Genomic DNA, 17,476 nt, shown 5'->3' with positions numbered 1-17,476 from the left:
TACTCCACCCCCATCCACCTTCTCCCTGAGCCCTTTATCTCATCCAACTCGGTTTTGGATAATCTGCAAAGCTTGGGTGTCATCTTTGACTTATTATTCATTGCTTTTATCTAATTAGTAAGCACTTACTATTACTTCCTCCAGGAAGTATTAAATAGTCATCACTTCAAGGTTCACTTACTATAAACATATAGACTCTGGCCACTTGTGGTGCAGTTGATCCTAACACTTTCTTTACCAGCCTTTCTAACACATCCAATACAGGATGGCGGAGAAGTTTGGTTTTAGTGTGCTTTTTGAACCCATATTTTATAAGCATTTTTCTCAATCTGTAGTGGCTCTTACTCGAATTCTGCAGTAACATATAAAGATCTTACTTGGAGCCATAACGTCCTGCAGGGTCTTGTCGGGTCTGTTGCTCTCACTCTGTACTGCCTGTGTTCCAGCCAAGCCACCCTCTGCACAAATCTACCCCCATTCGTGTCCCACCCGCGCCAAGCCTCTGCTCCTACTAGAGGCCATGGCACCTGAACCCCTGCCCTTGGGGATGCAAACCTGACTTAAAAACAGCACATTCCTGGAATGCCTGGGTGGCTCAGTCGTTAAGCATCTGCCTTCGGCTCAGGTCATGATACCAGGTTCCTGGGATCTAGCACCACCTTGGGCTCCCTGCTCAGTGGGAAGCCTGCTTCTCTCTCCCACTCCTGCTTATGTTCCCTCTCTTCCTGTGTCTCTCTCTGTCAAATAAATAAATCTTAAAAAAAAAAAAAAAAAACACATTCCTTCACTCAGGTGAGGAGAACCACCACAACTGCTGTGCCCCGCACCCCCACTCAAGCTGATGGGTGCTTACCCTCGCTCACCATGCTCCCAAGATATAGAGCTTTCTTGGTTTTGAATCCAAGCATCACTTCAACATTTTACACTTCACCACTCTACCTGCCCACTCAGTATAATACTTGAGACTTCTGCAGCCTCAGTAAAAGGTTTTTGAATTGTATACATTACAGGTTTCTGCAGCACTGAAACAAGGCCAAATTACTCCAACAGAGCTCTGTCAAAAATGTCTCTCTCTTATCAAGAAGACCAAGTTTCTAAACGCTTACATTACTGTATCAGAAGAGGTGGCCTTAAAGCAAGCTGAAGAATCAGAGAAAAGATACAAGAAAGGTAAATTACTGTGAGTTATACTTAATTAGAATATTCTAGAGAAAGAATTTAATTGGATATAGCAGTTTCCATTTGGCAGGTGAGGTTTTTTTTAACATAAAACATAGCCTTATATCAAGAACTTGCCGGGGCGCCTGGGTGGCTCAGTGGGTTAAGCCGCTGCCTTCGGCTCAGGTCATGATCTCAGGGTCCTGGGATCGAGTCCCGCATCGGGCTCTCTGCTCAGCGGAGAGCCTGCTTCCTCCTCTCTCTCTCTCTGCCTGCCTCTCTGCCTACTTGTGATTTCTCTCTGTCAAATAAATAAATAAAATCTTTAAAAAAAAAAAAAAAAAGAATTTGCCATGCGGTACAATAAAAATAAGGCTAATGGGTATATGATGTTTTCTGATGTCTAAATGTAATAATTTCTAACATCAACTTGATTTATGAAGTACCTTCGCCAAGAACTAATAGTTACTGCAATAACTAGTATTAATGTGTCTTTGTATTCTGGATATAACTCCTATTCTTTTGGTTTTTTTAACGCAGGTCGCTCACTTGGGGATTTAGATGGAATTCCCATTGCTGTAAAAGACAACTTTAGCACGTCCGGCATTGAGACAACTTGTGCCTCAAACATGCTGAAAGGTAAAGTTTAATTGTCCAGAGCATTAATACTTTTATGAAAATATTTTTTCAGTTTAAATTAAAGATAAGATACTAAAGCACCAGGGTAGTCTCAGGCTAATTATATCTGCGAAAGAAGTACTTGGGCTGGAATATTTTCACTGTCGGCTCTTTCGGAATGCAGAATTCCTCCTTAGAGGTAAGCCAGCTTAATGGATGTAGCCTATTAGGATGTTTTAGAAATCCTGCTTAGGAAGATTTACTAACTGACCACCACACACACACTCAGTGCCCTCTGACTCCCACTCATCGATACCACAGGACTAGGGAGGAAGTGGCTGTCATCACCCCTCTCTTGAGGGTGGTGTGAGGGTTGGCTACTATTGTCTAGTTGTCTTTTGTTTCCTAATTCCTCCATTTCTTCTATCACTATATTTATCTGAGTATATAGTGATGCTTAGTTTTATTCTTTATAGTTTAGTGGGTCAGAAACAAGCCAGTTTCTCAAGATTCCTGGATCCTAGAAGGAAAAAGACATGGCAAAATCTTGCTCAGAGTGCTACACACTGAAAGGAAGTCTCTGAGGAGTATGCCCCATGATAGGTTGATTGTTGTTCATTGTCTCGGAGTACACACTAGATGAAATTTCAGTTGAGAATAAAGATCTGTTTCTGACTGGAAACAGATAAAAAAAATTACTGTGGGATATAGCATTTCAAGTACAATGAGCAAAATAATGATGTGCAATTAGTTTCAAATGAATTGGCTACTATACTAGCATTCAGTATTGTGTAGTAGTAACTGTTAAAGTCAGTGTATTTAGATGATAAAAGTAATGAATTTAGGGGCTTTGGGTGGCTCAGTGGGTTAAAGCCTCTGCCTTTGGCTCAGGTCATGTTCTCAGGGTCCTGGGATCGAGCCCCACATTGGGCTCTCTGCTCAGTGGGGAGCCTGCTTCCCCCTCTCTCTCAGTCTGCCTGTCTCTCTGCCTACTGTGATCTCTCTCTGTCAAATAAATAAATAAAATCTTTTTTTAAAAAAATGAATATAACAACTTCCTTTGGAAAACATAGCAGTTAACAGTAGGAAAATTAAAATTAACTAGCTTTTGGAAGCAAGTCCTATCTACTACTCAAATTAGGAATAATGAATACATGTCATAAGACCAGCTTAGTTATAGTTTAAAATCTTGTTTCTTGCATGTTCACTGTTTTCTCTCCTACAATAAAAATAACTGAATTTTTTTCAGGTTACGTACCACCTTATAATGCTACAGTTGTTCAGAAGTTGTTGGATCAGGGAGCTGTCCTGATGGGGAAAACCAATTTAGATGAGTTTGCGATGGGGTAAATAAAATTGAAATTTTCTTCTCTTGTATTTCTTTCTTTCATCTCTGTCTTTAATTTCATTAAACATAGGTAACCCAAAAGCCCTGAGGTGATTTCTTGAGGACCCTAATGCCAGTTTCTCAGTCCCTCTATGAGATTATGTTTTATTGTTTAATAGGTATACTGTCAGACCTCATTTTGGTTTTAGTTTGCATTGTCCTGATGACTAATGGTGTTAAACTTCATGTGTTTATTTTGCTACCCATGTATCTTCTTTGGTGAAGTATGTATCCAAATCTTTTACCCTTTTTTTAAAAAACTGGGTTGTTTTTCTTACTGAGTTCTAAGAGTTCTTTTATATATTCTGGATTCAAGTCCATTGTTAGATAGGTAATTTGCAAATAATTTCTCCAAGTCTCTGGCTTGTCTTTTCGTTCTCTGAACATTCCTTTCAAAGAGTGAAAGTTCCTGGGGCACCTGGGTGGCTCAGTAGGTTAAAGCCTCTGCCTTCGGCTCAGGTCATGGTCTCAGGGTCCTGGGGTTGAGCCCCGCATCCGGCTCTCTGCTCCGCGGGGAGCCTACTTCCCTTCCTCTCTCTCTGCCTGCCGCTCTGCCTACTTGTAATCTGTCTGTCAAATAAATAAATAAAATCTTAAAAAAAATAAAAAATGAGTGAAAGTTCCTAATTTTGATGAAGTCCACTACATCTTTTTTTTCTTTTATGATCAATGCTTTTTGTATCTTTTTTTAAAAAAGATTTTATTTATTTGTTTGACAGAGAGCTATCACAAGCAGGTGGAGAGGCAGGCAAAGAGAGGAGGTGCCCCAATGCTTTTTGTATCTTAACTAAGAAATTTTTACTGACCCACAGTCACATAAGATTTTTCTCCTCTAAGTTGTATAGTTCTTACCTTTAGACTCATAATCCATTTGAGTTAATTTTCTTGTATGTGGTGTGAATAAAGCCAAGGTTCATTTATTTGCGCCTGTCCAATAGTTCTGGCACTATTTGTAAAAAAGAAAAAGAAAGAAAAGAAAAAAAAAGATTATCCTTTCCTCATTAAATTACCTTGGTTCCTTTATCAAAAATCGGTTGGAATATGTACACACACACACACACACACACACACACACACACACACATCTATTTCTGGATTCTGTCCTGTTGATCTGTGTATCTCTGTTTACTTTAATATGATGCTATCTTGATTCCTGTAGCTTTATTTTTTAAAAGATTTTGTTCATTTATTTGCGAGAACAAGAGAGAGTAAGAGAGCATGAGTGGGCAGGGTGAGACGGGGAGGGAGGAGCAGAGGAAGAGTGAAAAGCAGACTCCCCACTGAAGAGGGAGCCTGACATGCTTGGGATCATGACCTGAGCCAAAGGCAGACACTTAACTGAGCCTTCCAGGTGCCCCAATTCCTACAGCTTTATAGCAATAAGCTTTGAAGTTAGGTACTGAGAGCCATTAACTTTGTTTTTCTTTTTCAAAATTATTTTACATATGCTAGGTCCTTTGCATTTCCACAGAAGTTTTAGAATCAGCTTGCTGATTTCTACAAAGAAGCTTAATGAGATTTTGATTATGACTGTGTTGAATTTATAGATCGATCAAGTTGGGGAGATTTGACATCTTAATATATATCTTCTGATCCATGAACACCTTGTATCTGTCCATTTACTTAGATTTTGTTTAATTTTTCTCAGTGGTATTTTTATGATTTTCTGCATATAAATCTTCTATGTAATTTGATTTATTGCTAAGCATTTCAATATTTTTTTTTTAGATTTTATTTATTTGAGAGTGAGAGCATGTGCACAAGTAGGGGGGTTGTAAAGGGAGAGGGAGACTTCCTGCTGAGTGGGGAGCCCCACGATGCAGGGCTGTATCCCAGGACCCTGAGATCATGAGCCGAGCCCAAGGCAGATGCTTAACAGACCGAGCCACCCAGGCACAGCCCCCCTCGCAAGTATTTCAAATTTTTAATACTGGGCGCCTGGGAGCCTCAGTAGGTTAAGCTTCTGCTTTCGGTTCAGGTCATGATCTCAGGGTCCTGGGATCAAGCCCCGCATCGGGCTCTCTGCTAAGCAGGGAGCCTGCTTCCCCCCACTTCTCTCCACCTGCCTCTCTGCCTACTTGTGACCTCTCTCTCAAATAAATAAATAAAATCTTTTTAAAAAAGTAATTTTTAATGCTATATAACATGGTTATCTTTTCAATGTCTAATCGTTTATTAGTATATAGAAATATAATCGATTTTTGTATATTGACCTTGTATCCCATGCCCTTGCTAAGCTCTCTTACTGGTTCTAGTTGATCTTTGCAGATTCTTTGGTATATTGTATGTAAATGATCATGTAGTCTACAAATAGAGACAATTTTATTTCTTCCATTTCTCTTTCTTATTGTGTTGTTTAGCTTTAGTACAACATGGAGTAGAAGTAATAAGAGCAGATATCCTTGCCTTGTTCCTGATTTGGGGGAGAAAGCATTCAGTGTGTCACCAAAAGCTCTTTCTATTCTCCCTTTTATAACTCTTGTCATATTTGTCATGTTTGCTTGGTCTATGCTCCCTGTTCCATAGAAGTAGAGTCTTTGACTCTGATTTGCTGTGGTATCTCTTGGCACTCAGTAATACATGTTGAATGAATTATCCATGGGAGTAAACTCGAACATAGATTATTAGGACATTGCCTTGAACAGCTGATCAAAATGAACATAATCAGTGAATGTAAGTGGACATCGTGTAACACTAGATGTGATTCCCTGAGGACACACCATAATCTATGCAGTATTCCAGCTGAGAATGTTAAACCTTAAACTAATAACCAGAAAACAAAAGATAAGTCTGAAATGAGAAACATTCTATTGAAATATGAATATCTGGAATGCCTGGGTGGTTCAGTCAGTTAAGTGTTTGCCTTTGGCTCAGGTCTGATTCCAGGGTTCTGGGATCAAGTCCCACGTCTGGCTCTCTGCTCAGTGGGAGCCTGCTTCGCTCCCCCTACTTGTACTCTGATCTCTGTCAAATAAATGAAATATTAAAAAATAACTTCAGGGCACCTGGGTGGCTCAGTGGGTTAAAGCCTCTGCCTTCTGCTCAGGTCATGATCCCAGGGTCTTGGGATCGAGCCCAGCATCGGGTTCTCTGCTCAGTAGGGAGCCTGCTTCCTCCTTTCTCTCTCTGTCTGCCTCTCTGCCTACTTGTGATCTCTGTCTGTCAAATAAATAAATAAAATCTTCAAAAAAAAACTTTAAAAAAATAAAATAAAAATAGAATATGAATATCATAAAAAATAAAGGAAGGCCACGAATATATTCCCAGATTAAAAGAGCCCAAGGAAAGTAAAACCTAAAACTCACAGAAGAAAATGTAGGAGAAAATCTTTGTGACATGGAGTTACGCAAAGATCTCTTAGATGAGATGCATGATGTACAAGCCGTAAAATAAAAAACTGATACATTGGATTTCACTAAAATTAAGAACTTCTCTACTCTGAAATACACTACTAAAAAATGAAAAAACAAGCCACAGCCTGAGAGAAAATCTTTACAAAACCTGTATCTGTGAAAGAACTGGCATCCAGTATACATAGAACCTTACCCAACTCAAAAATAACAGCCCAATTAAAAAAAAAAAAAAATGGGTAAAATATGTAAGCAGAAATTTCATCAAAGAAGATACATAGTTAGCAATAAACACATGGAAAAAAGCTAACATGGTTAGTCATTGAGGAAATGCAAATTACAACCACAAGGAGATACAGACACCTGTTAGAATGGCTTAAAAATGACAGTATCAAGGGCTGGCAAGGATACAGAGCAATTAGGTTTCTCACACAATGTCGGTAGGAAATGCAAAATGGTATAGCTATTTTGGAAAGTTGTTTGTAAGTTTCTTATATAGGTAAACATCATATGATCCAACATTCTTAGTCCTACATATTTGCTCGAGAGTTATATTTCCATAAAAGCAATGGCTAGAGTCTTTCAGTACAGTATTTATTGTGGCTTTATTCATAATTGCTAAAAACTGGAAATAACGCAATGTCTGTTGGCTGGTGAATGACTTAAAAAGTACATAAAGAGGGCGCCTGGGTGGCTCAGTTGGTTGAGCAACTGCCTTCAGTTCAGGTCATGATCCCGGAGTCCTGGGATCAAGTCCCATTGATCCATGGGGAGTGTGCTTCTCCCTCTGACCTTCTCTTTCATGCTCTCTCTCTCAAATAAATAAATATCTTAAAAAAAAAAAAAAAAGACAAAAAGAGGCTAAAGAGATGATAATAACCAAATGCAATACCAGACTCGAGACTCCATCCTGTACTGAGAGGGGGTAAAATGCTGTAAAAGACATTACTGGATCGGCTGACCAAACTGGGGTATGTACCATGGGTTAGATAAAAATATTGTATGGATGTTAATTCTACTGAGATTGATAACTGTACTGCAGCTGCACAAGGGAAGACCTTAGTGTTAGGAAATGCACTTGAATACATACCAAAATATTTAAGGGTAAAGGGCCATGATATACTTAATTTACCCTTATGTGGTTCGGAAACAAAAAGGATTCATGTATGTTTCAGACACACATAAAGCACACAGATGGCAAAGCAAATTGGGTGATTTGTTAATAATAGGTGAATCTGGGTAAAGGGGATAAAGTTCTTTTCATATTTTTTGATTTTTGCAATTTACCTGTAAGATTGAAATTATTTCAAAACTTTTAAAATAAGTTATTAGTCAACTTGTGCTTGTCTTAAAACGTCTGGATAAAAGAGGGACTCCTTCAGAGGATTTCTTGTTAACCCTTGGAATGTCTTGACCTTGTACAACTGGAAGACCATGATTTACAAGGGAAATCATCATAAGCTGAATTGGATGATCAACTGGGGTAAAAATCCTCTTTTCTTACCAGACTAGTTTTCTCTGCTTTCTAGCACATGCTCTTACTTCCCATCCTCTACCTCCTCAACCATCTAATGAATGAAGGCTGCATCTAAGCAGGATTCTTGCCTTTTCCCGTTCAAGTTCCAGTGGATTATACAGCGTTAGGCACAGACAATGTAATCAGGAGGCGAAATTTTCATATAAAATGAGTTTCATGAAGATATCTTGCTTCACTTCATCTCAGGTCTGGAAGCACAGATGGTGCATTTGGACCAGTTAAAAACCCCTGGAGTTATTCAAAACAATACAGAGAAAAGAGGAAGCAGAAGCCCCATGGGGAGAACGAGGATTCAGACTGGCTTATAACCGGAGGAAGCTCAGGAGGGAGTGCGGCGGCTGTAGCAGCATTCACATGCTTTGCGTAAGATGCTTTTTTCTGTTTGTACTGTAAAGCCCAGCCAGATACAAATAGTCATAAACCAGCCTCAGAACCCAACAAGAGAGTAGTTCGTACTGTGCTATTTTTATTTGTTTTTAGTGAGTTATTGGTGCTCGATGGTATATCAGAATTATAGCTTATAAATACACTCAGCTGTACAGTATATGTACTATGCATTTTATACATTTAACTTCAAGATAGTATTTTAACTCTTCCTCTATAATACCTGGTTTTCTTTAAAACATGATTTTGTTTATCTTGCAGAATAAACCAGTGAGGATAACTGAAGTTCATTTTTAAAATAATTTATTTGTGTGTCTGCTCACTGATGTTATAAATATTTAGAGACTAAGATACCATGGCTTTAGTTGAGTGCTGTTCAACTGCTAATGATGGTTTATCCTTCACCTAAATGGGGCATCTGGGTGGCTCAGTGTGTTGAGCCTCTGCCTTCAGCTCAGGTCATGATCTCAGGGTCCTGGGATTGAGCCCCGCATCGGGCTCTCTGTTCAGCAGGGATCCTGCTTCCCTCTCTCTCTCTGCCTGCCTCTCTCCCGACTTGTGATCTCTCTGTCAAATAAATAAATAGAATTTTTTTAAAAAGAGAGAGAGAGAGAGATAGAGAGGCAAGAAATGTTCCTGGTGTGTATCAATAGAATATTTAAAATAGTGTTTTCATAAATCTGCAACTAAAAATGGGTGTCACTGAGTAAAGTTTTCTTCCCATTTGTTAGGAGCTGACTTGTTCAACTGTCCTATTTTGTATTTGGGGAGAATCCATCCATCATGTTTTATGTTTTAAGTTCCCATTTGTAAAGCATTTCTTAACCGCCTAAAGAAGAGTAAATAAATACCACTATTATTTACTTTTCTCGGTTTCAGTATAAAATTGAATGTGTTTCTTTAGCAGTACCGTGTGTATTTTATTTCTCCTTAATTATCCACTGAAACTAAACTCTTTCACAGACATTGCAACCAATAAATTATTTATATTTTTTAGAGCTGTGGAGATTTAGATTCTTCAGGGGGTTTTTTGGGGGTTTTTTTTTTTTTTTTTAGTTTCTCTGAAATCTTATTTACAAGTAAAACCATTTCATTTTATCTCTGTAGAATTTTATAGCATTGCATTAATATTAATGAGAGCTCTGACAAGTTAGGACTGCAAGATTAGGTGCTTTTTTTTTTTACCCTTATCACCCTACTTAATGTTCATCTTCCTGAATGTGCTTTGAGGAGATGGCATTTTGACACATAATTCTTATGGAAATGCAGGTTTTACTTTTACACAGCCGTCAGTGAATCCTAATAAGAAAATGTGTCCTTTTAGAAATTGTGAAAGCAACAGCCTGATTTTGTAGCTTATGTGGACTTGCTAAGAAAGACAATCTCATTTGCATTTTCTGTAGAGCTCAAGGGCCATGTGACTGGTAGGAGCGTTGTTCAGTCCACAGATTTATTCTGGGTATAGTCAAGAGAAGCACAGACCCAAAGTAACTCCAGTTTGAATGGGTCCCAAAGTATTGAGTGTTCTACTTTGTTTTTTCCCCCCTTTGGATTTGCTGCTTTTATGATAGTTTTAACAACAGGAAGGTTCTTGGAGTATTATGTACCCACTAAAAGGAAGCAGCTAGAAAGCTTTGTAGTGTCAGGGAAAGATATCAAAGGTACACTGTCAAGTGGAAAATAAGTTGCCGAATACTATGTACAAGATGACCTTCTTGCTGTTAAAATAATTATATACATATATATATATATTAGTTGCACGGAAGTATCTGCGTGTGAGTATATCAAAACATAACAGGATTATTAGGGAGGCAGTGATGATAAGAGAAGTTTCACTTTATACTCCATATACTTATATATAACATTAAATTTTCTAGTTGGCACATACACTTTTCTAATCAGAAAAACTTTTACTCTGAAATAAAGTTTTAAAAAAATGTTTAATTATGGTAAAATGTATCTCACTTAAAATTTGCCATATTAACCATTTTTAAGTGCACAGTTCAGTGTTAAATACATTCACATTGTTGTGCAACCAATTTCCAGCATTTGGTTCATTTGCAGAACTGAAACTCAGTACCCTTTAAAAAACAGCTTCCCATTTGCCTGTCCTCCTAGCCCCTGGCAATCACTCTTTAACCTTCCGTCTCTAGGAAATTAGACTCAAGGTACGTCGAGTGAATATTATTCAGTATTTGTGCTTTTAAAACTGACCTATTTCACTTAGCAAAATGTCCTCAAGATTAGTTTTTGGTTTTGTCTTTAATAAGAAAAACATACACTCTCTAGGTAACTGAGCAAAGAAATGGGCACTTCATAGTTGGGTAATGCAAATACAAATAAATGTGAAAAATTGTTCACAAATGCACATTAACAAAGATTTTTCGTTATTCAGATTAACCAGCTTTTAGAACTGCTAGTACTCAGTGGTGATAATGAAACATGAGCCCAAATCTGATTCACTGCAGTTGGAAATATAAATTGGCAGAGCCTCTCTGAGAAGTCATTTGACAATACAGATTAAGAATTTAGAATAACAGGCAGACCCAATGCCTCATTAACGCTACTTCTTGGAAGCCAGCCTAAAAAATAATCAGACATATGGGCAAAGATTTATGTTTAAGGTGTTTATTACAAAGTAATTTATTATGCAGTTATTATCCTAGTTGGCAACAACGTATATGTTTAAATAAATTAAAGTACATTTCTATCCGTGATTCTAAATGAGGTAGCGGAAGGTTCTGTGTATGAATTTCTGGGAGAGGTGTGTTTAGTTTGTAAAAACATACTGTAAAACTGCCATTAAAGGAAGGTATAAGGTGTCTGTGTATACACTGATAGGAGAACAGGCTTTAAAATCCTGGGAATCACCAATTGTTATGATGGGATATTGTACATATTTTAAATTTTCAGTAATTTTAATGCGCTAGCAAAAAGCTCATGATAAGAAAAGAAGAGACAGGAAGTTAAAATTACAGAATGACCTGAGCCACGAAAGAAAACTGCATTTTAAGAAAGTCTTGAAGTTAATATGTCAAAATGTCAACAGCGTGTTTGCCTTAGGCAGTAGAATATTTTGTTATCTCTTTACACTTCTTCTGTATTTTAGGAGTTCTCTGAGACAAGCATGTCTGACTTTTGTATAACCAGGGGGAAATAAAGTTTAAAAGTATATACACTTAAAAATAGATTCTAGATATAATTGGAGATCTTCCACTTAAATTCCAGGGCTTTAGGATCAGATACAGGAGGATCGACCAGAAATCCAGCTGCCCACTGTGGGGTTGTTGGTTTCAAACCAAGCTATGGCTTAGTTTCTCGTCATGGCCTCATTCCCCTGGTGAATTCAATGGATGTGCCAGGAATCTTAACCAGATGTGTGGACGACGCAGCAATTGTGCTGGGTATTTATATGATTCCATAGAGTTTCAAAACATTATAAATTTCCCTGTAAAACATTCTGTCTATCATTCCTAAATATTTCTCCTTACAGGTATGCTGGCCGGGCATGACCCGAAAGATTCTACCACAATACAAGACCCTGTCAAACCATTTACACTTCCCACTTTGACAGATGTGAGCGAACTATGTATAGGAATTCCGAAGGTAACTCTTCCCTTTTATTACGTTACAGAAATGCTAGCAAGTCAAACACAGGGAACAGACCTGGGAAACAGACCAGTTGGCTTTGAATCCTGTTGTGCCACTTTAATTAGCTCTGCAGTCCAAGCACATGACTTACTCTAAGCTCAATTTCCCAATCTACAAAATGGGGATAATAACAGTGTTGATCTCAGAGAGCAGTAAGGCTTAAATTTGGTAATCATCATGGGGATGTAATATACAGCATGGTGACCATAGTTGTTAATACCATATTGCATATTTGAAAGCTACTAAGAGAGTAGATCTTAAAGTTTTTTCTATTTTTTCTTTTTTTAAAGATTTTATTTATTTGACAGAGCGAGGGAACATGAGCAGAGGGAGCGGGAGAGAGAAGCAGGCTTCCCACCGAGCAGGGACCCCGATGTGGGACTCTTATCCCAGGACCCTGGGATCATGATCTGAGCCGAAGGCAGGCGCTCAACTACTGAGCCACCCAGGCACCTGATCTTAAAGTTCTTATCACAAGGGAAAAGCAAACTCTTGTCATTGTGTATGGTAATGGATGTTAACTTAGACTTGTTGTGGTGATCATTTTTTAATATATGCAAATATTGAATCATATATTGAAACTATCATAATGTTGTATGTCAGTTTTATCTCACTAAAAAAAATGAATCATGTTAAGCAGGGGTCTGTAAACATTTTCTGTAAAGGGTCAGTTGGTAAACATTTTAGGCTTTGTGGGCCATACAATGTTTAGTGTCACTGTTTAACTCTGCCACTGTCGTGTGAAAGCAGCTACAGACCATATGTAAATGAGAGTGTGGCTGTGCTCTAGTAAAACTTTATTTTCAAAAATAACTGGAAAGGGGCGTCTGGGTGGCTCAGTGGGTTAAGCCTCTGCCTTCAGCTCAGGTCATGATCTCAGAGTCCTGGGATTGAGCCCCCGCATTGGGCTCTCTGCTCAGTGCAGGGCCTGCTTCCCCCTCCCCCTCTGCCTGCTTCTCTGCCTACTTGTGACCTCTCTCTCTCTCTCTCTCTCTCTGTCAAATCAGTAAATAAAATCTTAAAAAAAAAACAAAAACAAAAAAACTGGCAAGTTATATCTGGTTGGGAGGCTATAATCTGCTAATCTGGGGTGTAAACAACATAGCCCAGAGCCATACCTTGCATAGTAAAGGCTGAATACATGTTACCTTCTTTACTACCATCATTAGTATTGCTACTGCATTTATTACAGTAGCAACTGAGTAATTCATGGATGAAGGTCAATATGTTAAATTACTGACCTTTAAAGGACTTATTGAGTTTTAAGCTTAACAGTTGATTGTTTGGATAACTCTTTGTTGTGGGACACTGCGCTGTGCATCGTAAGATGCTTAGCAGTGTCACTGGCCTTTAGCCTTGGAAGCAGCGGTTCCACACAAACAGCACAACCCCACAAACAAAAATGTGTGCAGACATTACCAAACATCTCCTGATTGAGACAAAGGGGATAAAATTGCCCCCAGTTGAGACCACCGCTGTAGAGAAATACTTTCTTTAAAAATTTCAATTAAGATAATAGCCGTGCTTTCCTTTAAGGATTTAGAGAGAGCATAGGTTGTAGAAAGAGACCGAGTTTAGAATCCTAGATCCTTGGGGCACCTGGACGGTTCAGTGGGTTATGATCTCAGGGTCCTCGGATCAAGCCCCGCTTCGGGCTCTCTGCTCAGCAGGGAGCCTGCTTCCCTTTCTCTCTCTCTCTCTCTCTCTCTGCCTGCCTCTCTGCCTACCTGTAATCTCTGTCTGTCAAATTAATATATAAAATCTTTAAAAAAAAAAAAAAAGAATCCTAGATCCTCTATTTACCTGCTTTGTAGCTTTAGGAAAGTTACTTGTCCAGTCTCAGTATTTTTCATTAATAAAATGAAGGATGATAATACTTACATCATGGGATTGTTAAAAGCATTAAATGAAGGGGGCTCAGTCGGGTAAACATCCAGCTCTTGATCTCAGCCCAGGTCTTGATCTCAGGGTCGTGAATTCAAACCCTCTGCTAGGCTCCACAGTGGAGCCCACTTAAAAAAAAATGTTCAACCTGAGACTCCTTATACAAAAGTTTCTGCAAAAGCATTAAGTGAGAGAATCTTTGAAAAGCATCTAGCAGAGTATCTGATAATGAACATTTAACACATATGGGGTCTCCAGCCATTTCTCTCATCTTTAATATTGTTAGTATTTAATATTGTTAATATTGATATTATTGTTTAATATCTCTCATAAATAACTAGTATAGAGCTTGTCATGCTGTAAGCACTCTTAAATTCATTCGGTCTCTCTAGCTACCTACTAGCAATTTAATCAGATTTTCTAATATACTGCCAAAGGTCCTAATGTACATATTTGTATAAAACCATCTATACAGATGTTCTAATTTCCATATCTTGACTTTTTCCAATAAGGAATATCTTGCACCAGAATTATCAGGTGAAGTGCGATCTTTTTGGTCCAAAGCCGCTAACCTCTTTGAGTCTGAGGGGGCCAAAGTAATTGAAGTGTCCCTGCCTCACACCAGTTATTCAATTGTCTGCTACCATGTATTGTGTACATCGGAAGTGGCATCGAATATGGCAAGATTTGATGGGCTAGAATATGGTAAGATGGCTGTGTTTGGGATTTTTAAGGTAGTTGTGTCCAACATTTGGTAGTTTTACTTATTTGTGACCAAAAAAATATAACCCCAGAGATAAGGTTAATGATTTAGACAAGTAAACCAGTGAATCGTCTTACCTTTGTCATTTAGCCTTCTGCTTACACTGTTCATCATAAATATCTCTGTATGTTTGGCTTCCCTCTCTGAAATGTGAATATTTTACAGGAATAGTGTCTTGTCCTTATATTCTCAGTCTGTCAAATGTAGTTCCTGACACATGGTAGGAGTTTGGTAGCTATTTGGATGGAGGGAGGGAATGAGAGAGGGAGGGACGAGGAGGTGAACAAATGAAGTTTCCTTCTTAGTTATTTTCTCCTCTCTCCTTGAGTCTAGGAGATAAAGAAGAGGAGCCACTAAGGACAGTCTCCCAAAATGTTAATATTGGTCAGAAATGTGAATCTGCACTTGCTTTTCAGCCAAAACTTTACTTCCTTTTCAAATAATGTTTATCTCTTTTTTTGTTTTTAGGTCATAGGTGTGACATCAATGTGTCTACTGAAGCCATGTATGCTGCAACCAGGCGAGAAGGGTTTAATGATGTGGTGAGAGGAAGAATTCTCGCAGGAAATTTTTTCTTATTAAAAGAGTAGGTAATGGGGCACCTGGGTGGCTCAGTCGGTTAAGCATCTGTCTTCGAATCCGATCAGGATCCTCTGGGATGGAGTTCTGCATCGGGCTCCTGCTCAGTTGGGATTTTGCTTCTCCCTCAGCCTCTCCCACTGTTTGTGTTCTCTCTCAAATAAGTAAATAAAATCTTAAAAAATAAATAAAATAAAAAATAAAAAGTAAGTAATCAGAAATTTTCTCCATTCTTGAACACTCAAGAGTACATTAGTTGCATATCTATCAGGTCTTATTGAGATATTTGCTAAAGAAGCAAGCAAAATCCCTATTTGAATTAGAAATCATAACTAAAGACCTGTTTATAGTACTTTTAGTTTCTGGTTATTCGAATGTAAAAAAAAAAAAAAAAAAATGACACTCTAGCAAAATAATTAGTACAAAACTAAGTAGGAAGCCCTAAAGAATTTTAGCCTCTTTAAATGTCCCCTGTGTATCCTTTCAGGGCTGATACTTAGGATTACTTTTTCCAAAAATACTATTTGAACAGCCGTGATGGAAAACAGCATGGCGGTTCCTCAAAAAATTAAAAATAGAACTACCATATATGATCCAGCAATCCTACTTCTGAGAATGTAGCGAAAGGAAATGAAATCATTATCTCAGAGCATTTTCACAACAGCGAAGACAGGAAGATAGTCTAAGTGTCCGATGGTGGTTGCCTGGGTCTGTGGGTTAGGGGAAACAGGGAGATGCTGTGGGCTAGGGGAAATAGGGGGATGTTGGTCGAAGGGTACAAACTTGTAGTGTAAGATGAATTAGCTCTGGGGGCACTTGGGTGGCTCAGTCAGTTAAGTGTCTGCCTTTGGCTCAGGTCATGATCCTGGGGTCCCAGGTTCAAGCCCCACATCAGGCTCCCTACTCAGCAGGGAGTCTGATTCTCCTTCTGCCCCTCACCTTGCTAATAATGTTCTCTCTCTTCCTCTTTCTCAAATAAGTAAATAAAATCTTTAAAAAAAAAAAAAGATGAATAAGTTCAGGGGATACAAAGCATGGTTACTATAATTAACAGTACTGTGTTATATACTTGAAAATGCTGAGAGTACATCTTAAATGTTCTCTCACCTCTCACACTCAAAATTATAATTATACAAGGTGATAAATGTGTTACTAACCCTATTGTGGTAATCATTTCACAATATATACATATATCTACTTGTTTTGTACACAATTATTGTACACCTTGAAATCACGCAATTTTATATGTCAATTATATTTTGGTAAAGCTTGAAAATAAAAACCTAAAAATATTTGATTATGTTCTACAGAACATAAAAGACTCTTTTCCTATAAATCAAAACTATAATGTGATATTACCTCAAACTTATTAGAATGGCTAAAATCAAAAACACAAGAAACAACAGGTGTTGGTGAAGATGTGGAGAAAAAGGAACCCTTCAGCACTATTGGTGGGAACCCAGACTGGTGCAGCCACTCTGGAAAACAGTATGGAGGTTCCTCAAAAAGTTAAAAGTAGAACTATCCAGCAGTCACACTATTGGGTATTTACCCAAAGAATACACAAACACTAATTGAAAAGGATACATGCATCCCTGTGTAGCAGCGTTATTTACAGTAGCCAAGATATGGAAGCAGCCCAAGGGTCCATCAATTGATGGAATGGATGGGGAAGATGTGGGGTATATACACACAATGGACTATTACTCAGCCATAAAAAAGAATGAAATCTTACCATTTGCAATGACCCTAATGGAGCTAGAGAGTACAATGCCATGCGAAAGAAGTCATCAGAGAAAGACAAATACCTTATGATCACACTCATGTGGAATTTAAGAAAAAAAAAAAATGAGCAAGGGGTGGCTGCTCATTTGATGGCTGCATAGTATTCCATTGTGTATATATACCACATACCAGAGGGGAGAGAGAGCCATACCAAGAAACAGGCTCTTAACTATAGAGAACAAACTGATAGTTACCAGAGGGGAGGAAGATGGGGGGATGGGTTAAATACATGATGGGGATTAAGGAGGGCACTTGTCATGAGGAACACCTGAGCACCAGGTGATGTATGGAACTATTGAATCACTGTATTGTACACTGTATGGTAATTAACTGGAATTCAAACAAAAACTTTTAAAAAACAATTTTAAAAAATAAGACTT

At 38.3% G+C, this 17,476-nt stretch overlaps 1 protein-coding gene across 2 annotated transcripts in view; it reads left to right on the top strand.

The window, feature by feature from the left end:
* QRSL1 (glutaminyl-tRNA amidotransferase subunit QRSL1) overlaps positions 1-17,476 on the top strand; it is a 33,539-nt gene that overhangs the window by 6,825 nt on the left and 9,238 nt on the right. For both annotated transcript variants that reach the window (XM_059176965.1, XM_059176964.1), the window contains exons 2-9: positions 1,011-1,170; positions 1,699-1,797; positions 3,026-3,122; positions 8,237-8,413; positions 11,663-11,838; positions 11,928-12,040; positions 14,482-14,674; positions 15,201-15,318. In XM_059176965.1, the coding sequence (XP_059032948.1) occupies positions 1,011-1,170; positions 1,699-1,797; positions 3,026-3,122; positions 8,237-8,413; positions 11,663-11,838; positions 11,928-12,040; positions 14,482-14,674; positions 15,201-15,318 (1,133 nt within the window). The remainder of the gene's footprint in view (positions 1-1,010; positions 1,171-1,698; positions 1,798-3,025; positions 3,123-8,236; positions 8,414-11,662; positions 11,839-11,927; positions 12,041-14,481; positions 14,675-15,200; positions 15,319-17,476) is intronic.

The sequence above is a fragment of the Mustela lutreola genome, chromosome 6 (assembly GCF_030435805.1).
Source record: "Mustela lutreola isolate mMusLut2 chromosome 6, mMusLut2.pri, whole genome shotgun sequence".
Classification (NCBI taxonomy): domain Eukaryota; kingdom Metazoa; phylum Chordata; class Mammalia; order Carnivora; family Mustelidae; genus Mustela; species Mustela lutreola.
The sequence above is the reverse complement of the archived record's forward strand: the minus strand, read 5'-3'. Positions and strand labels throughout refer to the sequence as shown.